Raw genomic sequence first — 19,255 nt, forward strand, 5'->3', positions numbered from 1 at the left:
ACCAAATTTTTTGCTAGTGTACGTGTGCAGAGCTCTGGCGATTCTCATTGAGTTTCACCCACTTAAACCAGCAGAGAATTTGTCCACAAAGCTGTGATACGCTATTTGCTGCTTAAGGAACCTGCCAGGCTCCTCATTAATTTGTTTATGAAAGGCCTGCAGACTGCATGCTTTGCTCTACAACTGGGTGTGCTTATTGGGCTCACAATGAAGAGCAAAGGTTAAGAAAACTTGAAAAGTCACAAGCACCGGGAAAATGGGGATCATAGGTGTTTTGCAAGCTCAGGAGTCAAAGAACTACTGAAGTGACAGGTACAGTACCTAGGCACTAATATCAATCATTTTATTGTTGAAACACGCCCTCCCGCCTGCACAACACAGACTAAACCAATGTAAGAGGAACAAAAGAAAAGCTCTCAGAAGCCTGCTGCGGTATCTGCAGATTATTCTAACACCCATAGGACCTCCCTCACCATGCTGACTTACCTCATAAATAATAATGAATTTATCCCCATAGCAGGTTTCTGAGATATTCTGAGTGGGAAAGAGAGGCAGAGAGAGACTAAGTGACATGCTCAGGGTCACAGAGGAAGTTTGTGATAGATCAGGAAGTTAAACACAGGTCTCCTGAGTCCCAGGTGAGTGACTTAACCAAAAGACCATCATTCCCCCTTGTTAGCCACCTATTCATATAAAAGTGGATTTGGTTTGTTGGATTTGGCGCACAGCAGTTACAATTTTCCAGCTACTTTCCCCAAAAGTAATGTACGGTTTGGTAGAGATGCAAGAACAGGTGACTCAGGACACCAGAGCTGAGAGCATGCCACTCAGGCCTGTGCCTTCGTATAATGGCCACTTTCTCTGGTCTCCTAAAAAAGCCAGTTCATGTTTGCTGAGAATATTTATTTTGGTGCATTTCTCTACTGATGGTGCAGTTCTCCTTTGAATAGCGCCTTATCAAATTCCTTCAAATCGGCCTCCACAGAGATGCACCGTCTAGGGAGAATGGGTTTTCAGGAGCAGATTCAATTTCATAATGAGAGGGAAGTCAGCAGATGCTTCTCAGGATGTTGGTGCTAAATCAGTTTTTATGATTCTATTTCTGGCATCATTATTCCAGATTTTCAGTCCTGCTTTTCACCATCCACAGCACTTATCTCCTCTGCAATAAATTCAAATCGTGGTCTTTATATCCAGCCTTCTGATCTGAATTGCACCAGATAAAGACACCCAAGGAAAGCAGATTATCACTGGAATTAAAGAAAGAGAACAAACCATCCTATAGCAGGAATGTAGGTTTCCAGACCATGCTGCTGAATTTCACCCCTGGTGTCTCCTTGGCAATATTAGTTTGGGAGATGGCCTTAAAAATAAATAAAGTGAATAACGTGGTGATTCTGCCACCCTACTCCCAGAAGTCTGCATTTGAGCACTGTTTATTTGTATCCCATAACTTTGAATGACGATTTTGCCAAAAGCTTCATTATATTCAAACAACTAAGTAACTTAAATCTCAGCTGTCCAACCTACTGGTGCAGCAGGGCACAGAGAGAGAGAGATCTTCCTGGCTTGGATGGTGTTTATTATCCGTGTGTGACCCAAGGAACTGTTGACACCAACTGTCAGAAGGCACAGGAGTACATAGGGGTACAGGGATCCCCTGGGTTCACCAAAAGAATGTCATGTAAGGTCTCTAATGAAAGCCTGTGATGTATGTGAGGAGTTAAGTGTATATATACTAAAAATCATGTTCTCTAGGTCTGTGAGTTATAACAGGTCACCAAAAGGTGATCCATGTCCTGCTGGCAGACAGGGGGCAGGGGATAGAGATCGCTCTGGCTGATCATATACAAACTGAGTATTGTATCATTCGCAATGAATGCCCATTTACTGTCTGAGCAAAATACTAAACAATAGATTGCAGGAGCTGGAGGAAAAAAACCCAGCAGCAGTTATCCAGTTTATCCAATGAACTTTTGAAACTATATTTGGGGTCCAGATGTTCCTTCAGTTTGTGAGGACAAGCTGCCAGTGGGCTTGATCTTATGAGATGGGGTCTCAACCAAATTTGTTGAAACTGCTGGGCCAAGAACTTGGGGTTAGCGATCTTGTAGGAGATAGGGGAAAGCCCGGTTAGTTTAGTCTCTAGAAAGCATGTTATGATTGTGTTTTATATGTAACCATTTGTTTCCAGTATTTTTATGCACTATCACATGAATCGCTGTGCTTTGATGATACACTTATTCTTGTTTCACTATATATATATAATCTCTAAGGACTTTGTCTTAAGCAAAGTGGTGGTCCTGAGTTGAATCTTACAAGCTGGTGTGGCCTATTCCTTTAGCAATAGCAGATCGAAGAGTTCTGAAAGTGTTCAGTGGAACAAGGGCTAAGGACTCCCCAGGGATGCCTGGAGGACTCGGGTTGGTGTGAGCCTATCGCTGACCTGTACAGAGAGAGTGAGCCCTGAAAGGTAGTGCTTGTGTTGCTGGTCGTTTCAGGGAGTTGATCCATAGCTGGCACAGACAAGGCTCCCATATGCTAAGGACAGGGAGTGGAGAGATGCCTCACAACCAAGAGTTCTCTGCGGAAGTGTCACACCATAACCAGTTTGTGAGGGGGCATACAGAGCTCTGCTCTCTGTAGGTTATCTGCTTTGAAACCATTTTATCCAATATGTTAGACAAAATCTTAATAAACTGGAGTTAAACTACTGCAGCTATTATCTCAGAGGGGAAAAATGGAATTGTACACTTTTACATCCACCAGATGCACAGCGACTTGCAGTTAGTAATTAAATTCTCACAACACCCTCTCCCAGTGCCAGGTGGAGCATATTGGCTTAAGGTTGCCTGGTTGCCGAGCGTGAAGCGCAATGATTTCTAACAGCAATCAGCTACATTTGGAAACGCGCTTGTAAAAAAGACAGCTCGGCGGCTCAGAGCAATAATGATTCATGTATTAGCAAATGAACCTGTCCTTTGCTGGCTAACACTTGAGATGCAACAGAGGTTGCACCCCAGAGTCAGAGTGGGGTGTGTTCCTTAAGATCATCAGAGGCAGTTATTGTGCTGGGGAGGGTAATTCTGGGAGGGCTGCAGGGAAGAATCTGATGTTCATTCACACAGGATGGTCTTGGGATTAAGGGGGCTGACCTGGAACTTGGAATATTTTTCTAGTCTTGTCTCTGCTAAAGATCTGCTATGTGACATTTGGCAAGTCACTTAGACCCTGATCCTCAACGGCACTTAGGTACTTGACTCCCATTGATTTCGATGGGAGTTAGGCACCTAAATACCTTTGAGGATCTTGGGCTTTGATCTCACTGTACCTGGTGCCCATGTGTAAAATGTGGATAAGTAATAGTCCCTTTCCCTGTCTTCTCCAACTAGGAGAAGCTCTCTGGGGCACGGACTACCTTTTTCTATGTGTCTTCATGGTGCCTGGCACAATGGCATTCCAATCTCCGTTAGAGCCCACAGGACCTATCAAAATATAAATAGTACAGCATTGCTTATTCCAGAAGGATTGATAGACCTTGGTGAGCAGCAAGGGTGTGGAATTCTGGGTGCACCCCGGCCAAAGTCTTCTCTGTTACTCCTGGGCAATCCCCATCAGCCTATTGTGCTCTGGTCTAGCAAAGACTAATGACAACAAGGAAACAAAAACAAAAGAGGAAGCAACCTAAGAAGAGAAGTGGCAATGGCTCAAGTATTTCATGGGGAAAGAACCCTCTTTAAAAAAATCTGTGCACAAACCCCACCTGTACATCAGAGATTATGGTCCATTTTATGCTGTTTGGTGTTAATTTCTTGCTTGAGGCCATTGGGAGAACTGGCATTTAGTGAATCGACGGAGGAAGGAAACGACAATAAGGCTTGCACACTTCAGAGAGCTGTGACCTTTCCAAGCACAAAGGAGAGAATCTGCCGATCTTGCTTACAACGAGTAACTGTATCTCAGAGCTGCAGGTGGGAACAAGGAACCCCGCTGCCAGCACCATCTGTAAAATCAATATCTCATTAGCCTGACCTCTGCTGCTACCCTTCTGCTTCACTGGCATTCTGGGGGATGCTGCAAAACTGGGATGGTCCAGGCTGAGCACGCAAATCTCCAGTGGTAGCCCAGGGGAGCTGCAGGAGCTCTGCACCTCTAAAAATCAGCCTCAAGCTACCATGGATGTGCAATGGACATTTTCCAAAGGTGCAGAGATTGCAGAAGCCATCCTAGGAGGAAGACAAGTGGTATTTCAGCTACCATCCAGCAACGGTTCCACCTGGGAGAGGAGGCACTAGCCTCCACCAAGGCTTTATAGGAGGTTTCCATTCTAGTCATACCCTGTTCATGGCCAGCACGTTTGGGACAACCGTCACTTCTTGCTGGTCCCTTGGTGAATCAGAGTATTTTAGGGCTGGAAGGGACTCAAGAGGGCCATCCCCCCTGCACTGAGGTAGGATCAAATATACCTAGACCATCCCTGAGAGGTGTTTGGCCAACCTTTACTTAAAATCCTCCAATGACAGGGATTCCACAATCTCCCTTGGAAGCCTGTTCCAGTACTTCCCTACTCTTACCATTAGAAAGTTCTTCCTAATATCTAACCTAAACCTCCCTTGCTGCAGATTAAACCAATTATTTCTTGTCCTTCCATCAGTGGACATGGAGAACAAGTAATCACCATCCTCTTTATAATGGCCCTTCACATGTTTGAAGATTATCAGGTCCACCCTCAGTCGTCTTTTATCCATTTCCCAGTTCAAAAGGATGGATGGTAGGTTCCAGGAGGCTTGTACTGTGATAACCTCTCCCTGGCAGACTGGAGTCTGCCACCAAAGTACTGGCAATGTAAATCTGGGCTTCAGTTCTAGAATAGTCTAATAGGCCATTACTGCCATTCTCACACCATCTTCTGAATCACTGGGTACTGACCGTTATTGGAAACAGGATACTGGACTGGACTGACCACCAGTCTGACTCAGCATAGCAATGCCTCCATGCCTGTCCTCTGTGTAGGGGCTATAGCAATTTTAATACAATTTACTTTCTTTTTTTTCATAAATATGCATATTTGCCTCACTGGAGATGCTACACTCCCCAGCTCTTAATGCTATTATGCCTTATTTATAATATTCCCATCTTTTCCCTACTTGATGGTTGATGTTCTCACATGTGCGTTAGATGTGAAGGCTCAAGTTTCATCAAAACAGAAAAAGAGACAAGTTTTCAGGGGGTTTTTCCTCCCATAAAATCTGCAATTATTTCAAACTGAGAGATTGTATCCCAATATTGGCAGAGCCTGGAATTTTCTCACATAAGAACTGCTGTGAGATCTGAGGCAGAGATTTAATCAGGACCAGGGGCAGCTATCAGAACAAGCTGTCATACCTAGAAAACCTCAATTTATGCTTTAATTATCTACCTACATTGCCAGAGAATAAATAACTAATGACTTCATCTCACTGTGCTAAAGGTAATTCCAGTTTTGAGAAGTTTGCAGGCTGCAGCTTTCTGCCGTTTGTTCTGGGTGCAATAATTGGGGATATTTTTGATCAAGGAAAGCAAGACAGTGGGCTTTGAGGCCTTTCATCTCGGCAAATTTGGAGTCAAAGCCCAGAGCAGTCATCAACAAGGGGGAGGAGCTCGTTGACTATTTCCCAGTTCACAAAAGCATTGCACAATGATATGCAGCTAGATGGCCATTCAAGAGAGGTGGAGACCTGAAATGTCAGGAGGTTACACAGGTTAGCAGGAGCATGGGCAGAGCACTTTGGGGAAGCTTGCACAGCTTCAGGAAGTAGGGACACTTGTTCCTAAGCCACTGAACTGGGCCTCTGGAGATCAAGGGTCTATTGTGAGCTCTGCCATAGATGGTCCTGTGTGAACTCACACTTAGGGCCAGATTTTTAAAGGTATTTAGACATTGCTCCCTACAGCCCAGAACTTCAAGGTATTTAGGCACCTAACTCCCATTGAAATCAATAGGAGTTAGACTGCTAAATATCTCTGTGGAGCTGGGCCTAAGTGACTTAGACAGCTCAGTCCTCTTTTCAAAAGTGACTTAGGCCCTTAGGAGCCATTGAAAGTCAATGGAAATCAAAGGGGGCTGAGGTGCCTAAGAGCTTTTGAAAATGCCTATCTGAAACTTTCAGCCACTAGCTATTTTTAAAAATCTGGCTATTTGTCTAAATTTTTCAGCAGAGGTGGCTCATACTTGAATGCATAACTGAGATATCTTAGCCTGACTCCCAGAAATGTTGAGCACTCAACTGAAGTTAGAGGAAGCTGGGGTGTGCTCAACAGCACCACAAATCAGGGCCTGGGTGTCTAAAGTTGGGAACCCAGAAACTAGAGGTTCTACTCTGAAAAATTTCTGTTAAAAACAACCATGGGGGACCCATATTTATTGTCTCTCTTGACTTCTCCATCAAGTGTGCTCTGTTGATAAATAAATAGCTGCTCTCCATTTTAACTGCTAGCCCCTGCAGAGGCTGCCTGGGACTTGAGACTCAAGATGGGTTGTTGCTTTTTCATATATCAACACCAGTAATAATAGTCCAGCTGGTCTTCATTTTCACCTGTGCAACCCCACTGTCTTTCAGTGACACCCCCAGTGACACCTGTGAAACTCCATTATCTTCAACAGGTTTGCACAGGAGCAGCTGGTGGGAACTTAGCAAGCTATTCAGTTGATGATACACCCAATGGAATAGCACCTGCAGCTAACTTTCAGCACTGATGGCTCTGTTAACAGGAGTGAAAAGAGTAAGGCCCAGATCCTCAAAATCAATGGGAGTTAGGCACCTAAATACTCTGAGGATCTGGGCCTAAGAATTTATCTTTGCTTCCAAAGTCAGGAGATATGATTCTGAATATGCATGAGGGACTTGAGACTTCAGATACATTAAGGGTTGTTATAAAGAGGACAGTGATCAATTGTTCTCCATGTCCATTGAAGGTAAAACAAGAAGCAATAATCTTAATCTGCAGAAAGGGAAATTTAGATTAGATATTAGGAAAAACTTTCCAACTCTAAGGATAGTTACGTTCTGGAACAAGCTTCCAAGGGAGATTGTGGAATCCCCATCATTGGAGGTTTTTAAGAACAGGTTGGACAAACACTTGTCAGGGATGGTTCAACTGTACTTGGTCCTGCCTCAGTGCAGGGGTGGGGGGGTGCATCAGATGACCTCTCGAGGTCCCTGTCAATCCTATATTTCTACGATTTCTATGATTCTGCACCTTTTGTGTTCCACCCATGCAAAGTGGGTTACGAATTAGGCTTCTATTCTAATTTGTTAGCATGTCACACTTACTTTCCACTAAAGAAAGTGACTGCCCAATGGCCACAGTGACAGAAAACCAGGCCCGAGGAACTGTTGAATAAGTAGGTGCTGTTTTTTTAATAAAGTCACTGCTCTGAGTAAATCCTCACTTCAACAGTTTGCAGTCTCATGGAGTGAAAAACTAAACAGCAAATATCACTAAAGTCAAACCCTAAAAGGGGTCTTTCCTCTTTTCTACTGTCAGATCTGTCAGACAGTAACCCATTCATAATCACCGGTTTCTTTTCCCCTAATAAACAAACAAACAAACAGAGAGAGCTTTCTTTAACTAGGAGCTTCCTTCTCAGCTGATCAACTCTTATTTGATCCTGTGGAGATGTCATAATACTGACTCAGGGACAGATTGGTTATTTCCATAGCAACAAAATCTGATGTCACAAACACTGTGGGGGTGGGGGGGTGTACAAATTAAGCTCTGGTGCAGCTCCACTGAAATCAATAGGATCCCAGAGAAGAAGCTGGGCTCTGAGGGAGAACAATATTTTTGTGACCACAGAAAAGTGAACGGCTGAAATAGGCAGTAAAGCTCTCTATGTTAACATCCATTTCTCATAGTGTGAAAGTTTCTCCTTAATGTTGTCCTTAATCATAACAGTTCTCCTATTCTTTTTCATTCCTTTCTATTCCAGTTAATCTTAGGAAGCTGAACTGGATAGAACTTAAATGTAACAGATTCCCTCCCACTTTTTTCCCTAGCTTAACAAGCTTGGGTAATGATGAAAACAAGACACCCCTTTGGGTGCAGAAGCTTTGAAACCATGTTAACGATAACATATTTGATCTGGCACTGTCCAGCATATCATACCCACAGACTGAGTCATGCTAATGTGAATGGGTGAAAAACGATGCTAGAGATCGTTTCAAGATGGATCGATTTGACCCTCGAATCACATACGCAAAGAACTGCAAAGAAATAAATCCGGCAATTCTGGCTGCATCTGCAATTTATGTAAAGGAGGTTGTTGTTTTTTTCCGTGGGGGAGCGGGAGTTCTGATCCCATGTTATTTAAATGGCTTGAGGTTTGCTTAAGTTTGTACTAGCTGCAGTCGTAGCATCTCTGACAACTTGAGCTATCATCTGCCTGTACCTTACATCAGTGCTCATCAGAGATGAGATCAAACAGATCTTGTTTTAAGGCACTAGCTGAGTAGGAAAGGGCCTCATAATGGTAGTGAATCTGCTGTTGTGGCTACTGTCATTTTTGGCCTCCCTGGATCTAATATCATCTTCATTCAATATGGTTGATGCTTAATATCTAGGAAGCTGAGACGCCTTTTCAGAAGGGCCACTAGAGCTCATACAAGAAGGGCACCAAAATTCAGTTCAGATTCTTGTCATAGTTATTCCTGCTGCATTAACAAGCGAAGCTACTCCTCTCCCCTGCCCTATCTAATCCTGAAGCAGATCTCATTAGCTAACACTTTTCACATGTGGAAGCCAGAGGTTAAACCCCAGACAGGATGTGTGTGTGTATGCGCAAATTAAATTCATTCTGGCTTCACTCACTATTCTACCAGCAAGTCTTGCCCATTTGCTGAAAATAAATGGTAACCCGTTGGTGCTGGGGGTTTGACTTTGTGATACGAAATCGAAAAGCTCTATCGGTGAGGGCATGATAATGGCAGAGAGTTTAATCGTCAAATATAAATGCACAGTCCACCTCAGAACCCCGGAGCTCTTTATGTTTTAATAATGCCTTTTTGTTTATAACTACACTTTAGGAGCCGCATTGCCTCCAAATATTGATTTGTTTGCATTAGTAATCACTTTTTCCCCCTCTGAGATTGGAGCCTAAAGCTTAGCCATGACTGGAATGTCCAGAGACAAGCTTGGTTAAATTACTGAGCTGTCCCAAGTGAAATGAATTTGGTGCTCTCTCTCTCTCTCTCAATTTAGTTTTCCATGGAAACTTGTTTACAGCAATACATAGCTTGGAGAAAGAGTGGAGGTGGGTATGTGTTTTATTCCTGAAGTGAACACATACTAGTCTTTTTCCCCTGGGACAGTGTTTCTCAAACTGGGGTCCGTGGGCCCCTGGATGTCCTCAAGGGTACTCCAGGGGGTCCTCTGACCCCGCTGATCAACTCCTCCCCCTTCCTCTCAGCACATCCTGCACACTGGGGGACAGCTGTTCCCCGGAGTGCAGGAGGCACTGGGAGGGAGAGGGAAGAGGGGGTCACTTGGTGGAGGGGGCAGAAAAAGGTGGGAAAGAGGAGGGGCAGCGGTGGAGCAGGGGGGAAGAGATGGGGTGGGGCCTTGAGGAAATGGGGTGGATTGAGGGCTGGGGCTGAGTGGGAGAGCTTGGGGGTCTGTGGTAAAATTTTAAATCAAAATGGGGGTCCTCAGGTTCCTAACGTTTGAGAACTGCTGCCCCAGGAACAAAAAGATCTCCACACTATCATTAGAAACCAATAGCTCAAGCTGTGATTTGTACCCAAGGACTTCCTGAGTCTAATTTTCCCACTTTTGTTCAGCTGAACAGATTCCCACCCACGTGGTGAGCGAAATTACTCATTTTTATTCACTGGGGTAAAGCATGAGCTTCTATGCACCACCTCAATGTCACTTATACCCTCAAAATTCTAAGCGGATCTTAAATTAGAAGAATCTACTTCCATGGTGATATTTATGACTTGAATGGTTTAAATTTAGCATTGATATTAGTATGTTCGATTCCATGACCCATTATGATCACGTTCACTGAATTCCCTCAACTTCAAAGCCAACAAATGCCCATGAAAGTCCGTATCTGGTAAGTATCATTTTCAACATTAGAATTAGCTGAGTACTGTTAAACAAATACTAACTATTGGGACAGATATTGCCTCCCGAAGCATTCATGAATCTGACCTTTTTTTCCCCCCCAAAAAATATTTAGTATTCAAAAATATTCAACAGGTGACTATTACAAGCTAATAACTCGCAATCTAGAGAGAATTTACACAGTGTTCAAAGCTTATATGAGAGAGTCAAAATTAGTCACATGATTTTGTTTCTGTTCTCTGACTGGATGGCCAAAGAACATCCATGGTTCAAATATATTTTTAGACAACAAATATTGCTATATGATGTAATATAACACAGATATTCATCCAAATCAACAGGACCCCTCCTCTGAAGCATCATCATTCATCAACACCGATGGGCTCACTATGGATGAAATCAAACAATATCTCTAGTATTCTCTCTAATTCTAACGACTCGCTGTGCACGGAGCCAGAGCTTGTATTCAATGCTCACCTTGTTTTTACTTGAATATTATCTGCCTCTAACACAGCAGCAAGCAAAGCCAGGTGTTGATGGCAACTTTCAGCTCCCTGCAGACCAGAGCCCCACCTTCCAACATGGTGGATGACCTTTGGCCTCTGCACCTACACCTACATCCTTTCACAGCTATGACAGCTACTTCATGCATTGGGTACTGTGCAGTTTTTCAAAGATGGCAAATTTTCAAAGCTAGCCTGCTGAAGGCAAAGTCATAGCTTGCGGCACGTGCCCTGGTAGCAAGTACGCCACCACTGAAATAGGATTTCATCTGTGTTGTTGAAGTATTGGGGCATCAGGGAAGAATGACCTAGAGCCCTTTTTCCCTATGAGTATATTCCCTTCAAGCGTTTGCTTTTCATCAGAGTAGACAGCAAGACATTACTAGCTCTTTTTGGCTTTTAGCACTTCGTAGCTGTGTATGGGAGAGTAAAACAGTGCCGAGAGATTCCAGCAGCCACAGAAATGTGTAGTGTTAGCTGTCCACATTTTAGTGACAAGAACAAACCAAAGAGCACCAATCTACCTCCATTTCCATATAGGCTTCTCATTGCAGCATTGGTCCATAATGTTTTCCAAACTGAAGTAAATGAAGTATCCACATATCAAAGGAGCTTTTCATTGCTGGATTAAATAATGGAATAATAGCATCATTTTCAGATTTAAGACTTCAGTCATTCCCTTCTCATGACAAGGGGAAAGCAAGCTTGAAGTCATCCCGTGATCTGATTGCAAAAAGCTCCTGAGGATTTGAAAGCACACACTCCTTTCTTTCCTGATTTCTCCCCCACCCCTGCCTTTTTTTTTTATGGCAGCTTCTTCCACTCAGCTATGCAAAGGGTCATTATTCCATTCCGATATAAGGATGCAGACACCTTCTGATTCCTAGCCCTTAGAATGAGATGAATAGCTTATTTTACTCAAAAGCTACATGAAAGCAAGGCCATTTTAAAAAGCGTATGTGTGTGTGTGCGCGCGTATACATACACACACTTTTATCAGCAGCAGTAAATTGAAAGGGAAACACAAAGACATCCAAGAAAGTAAGAAACCAGAGTGGCGCATTTCAAGGTAGTTCAACAGCACTGGTGGGTTTGTTTTCATGAGGGTTTTTACAGAATCTAGCAGGAAACAAAAGCATTAGACAACTGAGCCCAACTTAGATGTGAATAGTTAAGAACCTTTAAAAAATCCATTTGAATGCAGTTCTATACATGAATGAAGAGTCCTGAGCAATGAGCTTCCTTTTCCAAATCAGTTCAGCTATCCCTTACATTACATATATGGTGCATACCATTATAAAGGCCTTTCAACCTATGGAATTCCCAACAAGGGCTACAATCCTACAAGCTGCCCCATGCAGCCAGACCTATGCACCTTCACAAAATTGTACTATGTGTAAGTACACAGGGCTCACCACATGGAGAGGCCAAAGTTTACTGGAATCTTACATATGTTAGGCCTCTGGGATCAAGCTATAATTAGTGTCATTCAGCACTCAATACACCATGATAGCACTGGAATATGTTAATACACTAACCATCTTTCAAAAACCAGTGGTGCACTGAAGTAACTGCCCCTTCTTCTTCTAGCAGCTCTAAGAAAAGTGAACTAACACTTGCACATGATAGCTGTATTTTTTGTTGTTGTTTTTGTTTTGTGCAGGCATGAGAAAATAGAAGAAAAAGTCCCTTTTCCCTTTGTGCAGGTTTACACGTTTTCCCCAGGAGCACGTGGCAGGGTTTGCTGGCAAAAAATGGTAAATGTCATGAACACCACAGAGCAATTCATAAAACGATTGCTTTTAAAAAATACACTGTTGCTGATTCCACCGAGCAATTGCATAAAACTGAACGGAAGGCACGGCTGAAAGCACGATCGTGACACTTCACCAAATGTTGCTAGTTTCACAAAGGGAAACCCAAAGGGTTTTGCTCTGCTCTGAATCTCACTGTTAATCTTTTCGCTCCCCCGCCCCCATTTACTGCATGCTGGTTGGGTATATTTCTCCTTTCCTGTAGCTGGCTGTAAGCATGTGCTTTCCAGAAAAATGAGCTGCCGATGGCCTGTCTACCTCATAAACGAATGATTATTCTCGTCAATTATAATGTATCTTCACTTGATTGTGTTTTTTTGCCAAAAGTGTTTGAAGACAAAGAAAAGGGCTAAATCCGTACCATACCGGCTGTTTCAGGATTCCTGGGCCATTAATAATAATAGCTATGTCCTCTGCATTTTTGTCTCCGCTTCCGAGAGGGTTTTAATCAAGCAAACCACTGGAACCAATGGGAGTTTTCGTAGAGCAGGGAACAAACCTGTTGGGATTTGAGAGAGAAGAGGGAACCGGAGAAGAGAGAGAATAAGCTGTTGGGGGAGGACTGGTTTTTTTCTGTTTGTACGATGCCTAGCATACTGGGGTCCTGGTCTATGACTGTGTTCCTAGGCACTATGATAATAGAAATAATAATAATAAAGAGGGTAGCCTAATACTGCATCCAGGAAAGACCAGTCTTTCTAACTCATACGGCATGGTCTGGTTTTGCTGCACTCGCCATCAGGTACTGTCTTCTTTTCCATGGTGATCAGTGTCAGGAATGAGGGACCTGCAGCCAGGCCTGGGAGCAGCTAGCTGACTGCAGCTGAAACCCCTAATTGGCCAGATTTCCTAATTGGCTGAGCTGAGCAGTAGCACTTCACCAGTGGCAGGTCAGTCCACTGATGCTGCGATCGCTCCTGGGTCTGCCTTGCTCCCAGCACTGATCCAACTTTGCTCCTGCTTTGTTCCAGCCCTGCCCTACCTCTGTTCCTGCCATGTCCCCACCTATGCTCTAGCCCTGCCTTCACCCTGTTCCAGTCCTCCTGGTTCCTGACTCCAGCTCTGACCACAAGGCCTGACCATCCATGTCCCAGTCTGTGACAACGAGCCACTTGTATGCAATGTAAAGGGCTGAATTCTGCTCTCACTTAGGTGCAATTAACTCCTATGGGATGGAAATTCACCCCTGTGCTGCAGGATCAGCCCAAGCCTATACACCCCTTGATGCTTTCAAAATGGGACATACATGGTGGATAGGGCTTGTGTTGGCTTTCTGCAGAAGGGTGAATCTCATCCACAGTGCACGTTTGAGAATCCTATAAAATATGGTCCAAGTGCGAGAGCATCATTTATTGCTTCCCATGCCCTTCAGCAATAAATATTGCATGACTATCAGCTCTTCTTTTGAATTAAAGGAACAATTCAATATCCATTTCAGTTTCCTGTGCTTTTTGCCAGTCTGACAAGCTCTTTACTAGTCTTCATAAGGCACAATCCAATGAGGTTTATTTTGAACAGTCTGTCACAAAAAGAAGAATAATACTTTCCGTAGCAAATCCCTCATGTAGGGGTGCTTTATATACTGTGATGATCTGCTTTTTAATTTGATAGAAGGGAAGCTTTCTAAATCCTTACCTGCAGGACAGAATAATATCTTACATTCTCTCCTGCCAAGCTCCACAGAGTCAAGTCCTGAAACCTGTCAGCTGTGGAGCCTTGCAAATGTTTATTTTTGCCTTCCTGCTAGTTTGCAAGCAAAGCTGCAAAATCCACACCTGCAGACAGGACATTATAATGCCGTCTTGAAATGTATTGACAGAGCAAAGGCAAGATTCAGACCCCCAAATCCCAGGTTCTAGCTGCAAGCAAACTTTTTTTTTTCCTTTAGAAGAGCCCTGATGATTTCCACCAACAAAATCATTGCAATTATAGATTTTTCAAAGAACACAGGTCAGCTACTTATTCTTAAAGCATACCTTTCTGTCTGCCAGAACCCACCCATTTCCCACGGATCTGTACACACAGTCCAGATTTTATACCCTGACATGATACAATAAAACTTCTCCAATTATTTCAACACCTTGAAGCCCTAACTGTAGAAAATAAACAGAGCAGTGACAGATTTGTGTTTAAACCCACTGTGCAGTCACAGTGCTTATTAATTTGTAAAGCCATTTGAGATTTAGGGACAAACCCTAAATAAAAACTAAGTAGTAATGTTTTATATATTTCTATGGGCCCTCAGAGGGAAGTCTATTCCATATATTCACTGAAAATATGTTCCTTCTGTCAGAAGTCAGAAAACAAATATTGGCCCATGCCGTTATCTTTGGGTGTCTTGAGCTGCACTGAATCCATGCTCATTGCTTGATCTCACCTTGAACAAACACTCAGTGGGTCCAGATGAATTGTCAGAATCAAATCCTCACTGTTGCTATTGCAAGAGGATGAGAGAGAAAATTTCCAAATGTATTTTTCAATTGTAATGTTAATTTTGTGTCACTTTATATCTTGTTGTGAGGTCAAGTGCTTGAAACATTGCGCTTTCCCATCGTGCCATGAAAAAAGATATAATCTACTTGCTTAAAAACAATCCCAGTTCCATTTCACTCAAAGAAAGGTATCATTTTATTTCAAACCATTTTGCAATAATATAGCATAAATGAGAAGAAGCTCTCATTTTGCATAGTTCTTTTTTTACATTTTTGTCTTAATTAAGTTGCATAGGTGTTACTGGGGTGAACTGATTTCTTATTTCCATCCTGTGTAGTTCTTTCCTTTTTCTCCAAAGATCTGAAGTTCATGGTGCAGCTACATTTTAATTAGCTAGTTCATAATATTATAAACTGGATTAACAGTTTTCTGTTCCCTGACTGACCAGAGCAGGGGCTGCTCCAGGCTAATGAGAACACCTGACTCCAATTAACCTGCTCACTCCAGTCAGGCAGAGGGGAGCCAGAGGAGAGGAAGTGTGGCTGAAGAGCTGGTTAACGAAGACACCCTCAAGTCATTGGTAAGGGAGCCCTAAGGTAAGGGTGAAGAAGGGAGAAGCAGGAGAGCTGTGGGGAAGTGGCCCAGGGAAATGTAGCAACTCTGGCAGTGAAAGGTTGGCTGCCAACAGCTGCTACCATTAAGGTCCCTGGGCTGGAACCTGGAGTCGAGGGCGGGCCCGGGTTCCCCCCAACCCACCACTACAGAAACACCTCCTGGGAGGGGAAAACAGGCCTGTCAGGACAGGAGGCTAAACTGTTTTGGCATGAGGCCATAGGAGCAACAGAGACTGTGGGAACTCTCTCACCAACCTCCATTGCTGGCTTATGATGAAAAGGGCTCAGTAGACTGTATCCCTGGCCCTAGAGAGAGAAGGGCTACGTAGAGGGTTGCAGTGAGCCACTGAAGCTAGGATAAACCGCCTGGAAGTGCGGGACCAACAGGGACAAGGTTGGAGCTCTGTCACAGTTTCTTTGTTGTGTCTTTGGTATTCAGTGTGATGTATAACAATTGTCCCCCCCAGTGCTGGGGAGACATAATGTAGACAAGACTGTATTTGGAGTTGCCAGGAGACAATTCGTTGTGAAATGCAGAATATATTCTCCAGGGGAAAAAAATCAATTACTGCAATTAATTTAATGAAACTAAAATCAAGCAAGCAAAGCTTTGCCACATATTCTTGGTGATGACTGAAACGTGTGTGTGTGTGAGAGAGAGAGAGATCAATTGCTAACTAAGAATTTACAAGGATACCAACATGTGCCCAAGTGTTGAAGATTAGCTGTACATTAATTTAGTTTGTCTTATTATTTATAATTCAGGAAAACACCTTTATTTAGGATAGCACAATGAAGTCAATGGGATTTAAACACATACTTAAAGTTAAGCACATGATTAAGCCCTGTATTGAATGAAGGTGGCTTTCAACATATCCTTAAGTGTTTTTCTGAATCACTCTCATACTGTTATTTAGATCCATTGACTTCAGTAGGCTTCATTGACTACCCTAATATATACCAGCCTCTCTCAGAAGAAGGAGATGGGGGGAAGGTCACTTGTGAGCAGCTGTCCAGGCAGATGACTGGAATAGATAGGCTCTATGGGTGAGTCTGAAAGAATTGGGCCTCCCAGATCCAGGCAAGGGTAAGCCTTAGGGAAGACCTAGCTTTGCATTGAGTTTGCTTTATTGTGTTTTCTCTGAAAGTCGTTTGTTCTAAATAAATTATGCTTTAAGGAAGCTACTTGGTCTGGTCACTAACTACCTCAGTCATTGCCCTGTAGAGTCTGAGCCCAGCCCAGACCTGCTAAGGTGATTGCTGTTGTATTGTGACTCAGCATCTGGTCTGAGTAGGAGAAATGTATGTTTTCACCCTAAGAAAGCTGTGATGGCTCAAGGCCTGGAGCAAAAAGAGCTTGGAGAGGTCAGGAGGTGTCTGAGGTACAGTTAGCCCAGTAACCAAGACACTGAGATTCTCATAACAGCAAGGCAAGTCCTTGACTATCATATTAGCAATTGTATTTGTAGCTTTAAACACCATGATGCATTTATAGCTGATCATTGTCTTTCATTATAAGGCCAGCATTTAAAAGACAGACACTTTCCTCAATATTGCCAGTGCCATTCCATCCAGATAGAACTTCTTGCCATGGCAACCGACTGCATTGGTGGGTTGTTGGTTTTTAAAGTAATTAAACTCTCTAAGACAATTTTTCCTCAGCTGTCAGATTAGGAAAGAGAACTTTGTTTATTGCATCCTATTGAAGAAAGGAGGTAGCTAGCAGGGCTACCAGCTCATACTTCTGTACTGAGGTTCATGAAGTCAGGCCAGCTGCCAACCATTATTAAATGTGTTATTTATTTCCAGTACATGCTATAACATGCGAGTACACATTAAACTCTTGGATCCAGATCTTTGGCTGGGGCAAATCAGCAGAGTTCCGTTGAGTTGGTCACATCACTTCATCTCTCTGGGCCTCAGTTCCCTGTCTATGACATGGGCATAACAGCTCACTCCTACTACCCAGGAGCTCAGACCCTATGATTCCGGTGTCTATAAGTACCTAAGACGGATGCACCAGTGTGTGCTATAGGAAAGTGACACCTCTCCCAGAAACAGCTAGGAATGTGACAGCCATCCCTGATTTAGCACCTGCTGCTGTCAAGCTCACCTAGCAGCCCACACCTGTGTCAGAGTCTGATGTCTCTTTCTAAGACACCTGTCTTATTTATGCTACCCTAATACATTGGAAGGAGGTAAGGGCTGATCCGACCCCCGACTTTGCACATTTTAAAGCTCTGCGAGGCAGTGGTCTCCCTGCTGTAGGTTTTGTGCAATGCTAAGAATAGTGTCCCCTCAGCATTCTGTTGCTGAGGTCCAGCCTTAGGAGCACTCAGAACGTGGTGGACGGGTGGTGCTTTTAAGAGTGGCAGGGGCTTCCTTTTATTTCACAATAAAGCAATGATGTGCTCGCCCCTCCCCACTCCAATTGCACTCCTCAGCTGTCAAGTGGTGAATTCTCAGAGGTTTAGTCTCCCCTTTGTCGTGTATGGGACAATTCTTAAGCTGAGAGACCACAGAAGGATCTCAGTCCCTGTGGGAGGGTGAACGCCAATGTGGAACAAAAGCAGATCCTGAAACCTGGGAAGATGACATGATTTGGAATAGTCATTTTCCAGCCAGCTCTGCCCCTTTGTCTGTGAGGGGGGGAGCCCCTACCCCCACCCCACAGTATGGCTGAAGAGAGAGGAGGAAACACTGGGCCCTGTTTAGCATTCAGCATCTGTAGGCCAAATTCTGTCTGTGTGTTCACATAGGCCTCTCATTTAAGTCAACAGGAGCAGCTGAGAGCAGAATTGGGCCCCATATGTCCCTCCAGGTGCCTAGCTATTTATCCATCAATTGCTAATGCTATGAACAAGGAGCCCTTGCACCCTGTAATTCCCACTAACAAATGAGCAGCTTAGCAGACCCTACAAATCATCTTCAAGGTCCGTGTTTGCTGGCTCACTGAGCCAACAACATAACAAATGATAGCCTGCCACCACTCTCTTTTTTTCTTTCTTTCTTTCTTTCCTTTTATCTTGGGTGCCTACAAACTTAATTACATCATGAGGCTGATAAGGGAAACCCTAGAAATACTTTGGTACCTGGGCTTTTATCTGCCTGAGCAGAGGTACCCCAATAAGGCCTCATCCTGGAGCCTTGGGAAAACAGAAGGATGGCTGATTAAGATTACAAAAGCACAGAGGAACAGGTATGCCTGCCCTCAGCTGCAGGGGACAATAGGCGACATTGGTGCATTGGTGTCACGGACTACACAAGCTGCAAGGCAGGCAGAATTAGCCCCAGAGTTGAAGAAGCTGGTGTTTCCTCTCCTCTCCCCCTTCCTTTAATGTTTCCCTTCCAAGCAAACCATAATAAGTTCGCTCATGGGAAGTCTTTGATCTTAATGGACTTTGGATCAGGACTTTCATGGGTCCAAAATTTCCCCTAGCACCTGACCCCAGGAAGCTTTAAAGGGCCTCTCCACACAGCATGTAGTTACATGTTTTAAAATGACCGGTTTCAGAGTAACAGCCGTGTTAGTCTGTATTCGCAAAAAGAAAAGGAGGACTTGTGGCATCTTAGAGACTAACCAATTTATTTGAGCATAAGCTTTCGTGAGCTACAGCTCACTTTGTAGCTCACGAAAGCTTATGCTCAAATAAATTGGTTAGTCTCTAAGGTGCCACAAGTCCTCCTTTTCTTCATGTTTTAAAATGTTCACTCATCTAGTAACAGTGAGAATTACCCTGGGATGTTCCCCTGGTGAGGCTCACGTCTCAGCAATGTCTCTCTC

General features: G+C 43.6%; 1 protein-coding gene across 1 annotated transcript in view; it reads left to right on the top strand.

The window, feature by feature from the left end:
- The window catches only part of GALNT9 (polypeptide N-acetylgalactosaminyltransferase 9), a 238,452-nt gene extending 225,975 nt beyond the window's left edge, over positions 1-12,477 (top strand). Inside the window, exon 11 of the mRNA XM_074973031.1 lies at positions 12,274-12,477. Coding sequence (XP_074829132.1) covers positions 12,274-12,279 — 6 coding nt within the window. The 3' untranslated portion in view covers positions 12,280-12,477. The remainder of the gene's footprint in view (positions 1-12,273) is intronic.
- Positions 12,478-19,255: the final 6,778 nt, after the last annotated feature.

Source organism: Natator depressus, chromosome 15, assembly GCF_965152275.1.
Source record: "Natator depressus isolate rNatDep1 chromosome 15, rNatDep2.hap1, whole genome shotgun sequence".
Classification (NCBI taxonomy): domain Eukaryota; kingdom Metazoa; phylum Chordata; order Testudines; family Cheloniidae; genus Natator; species Natator depressus.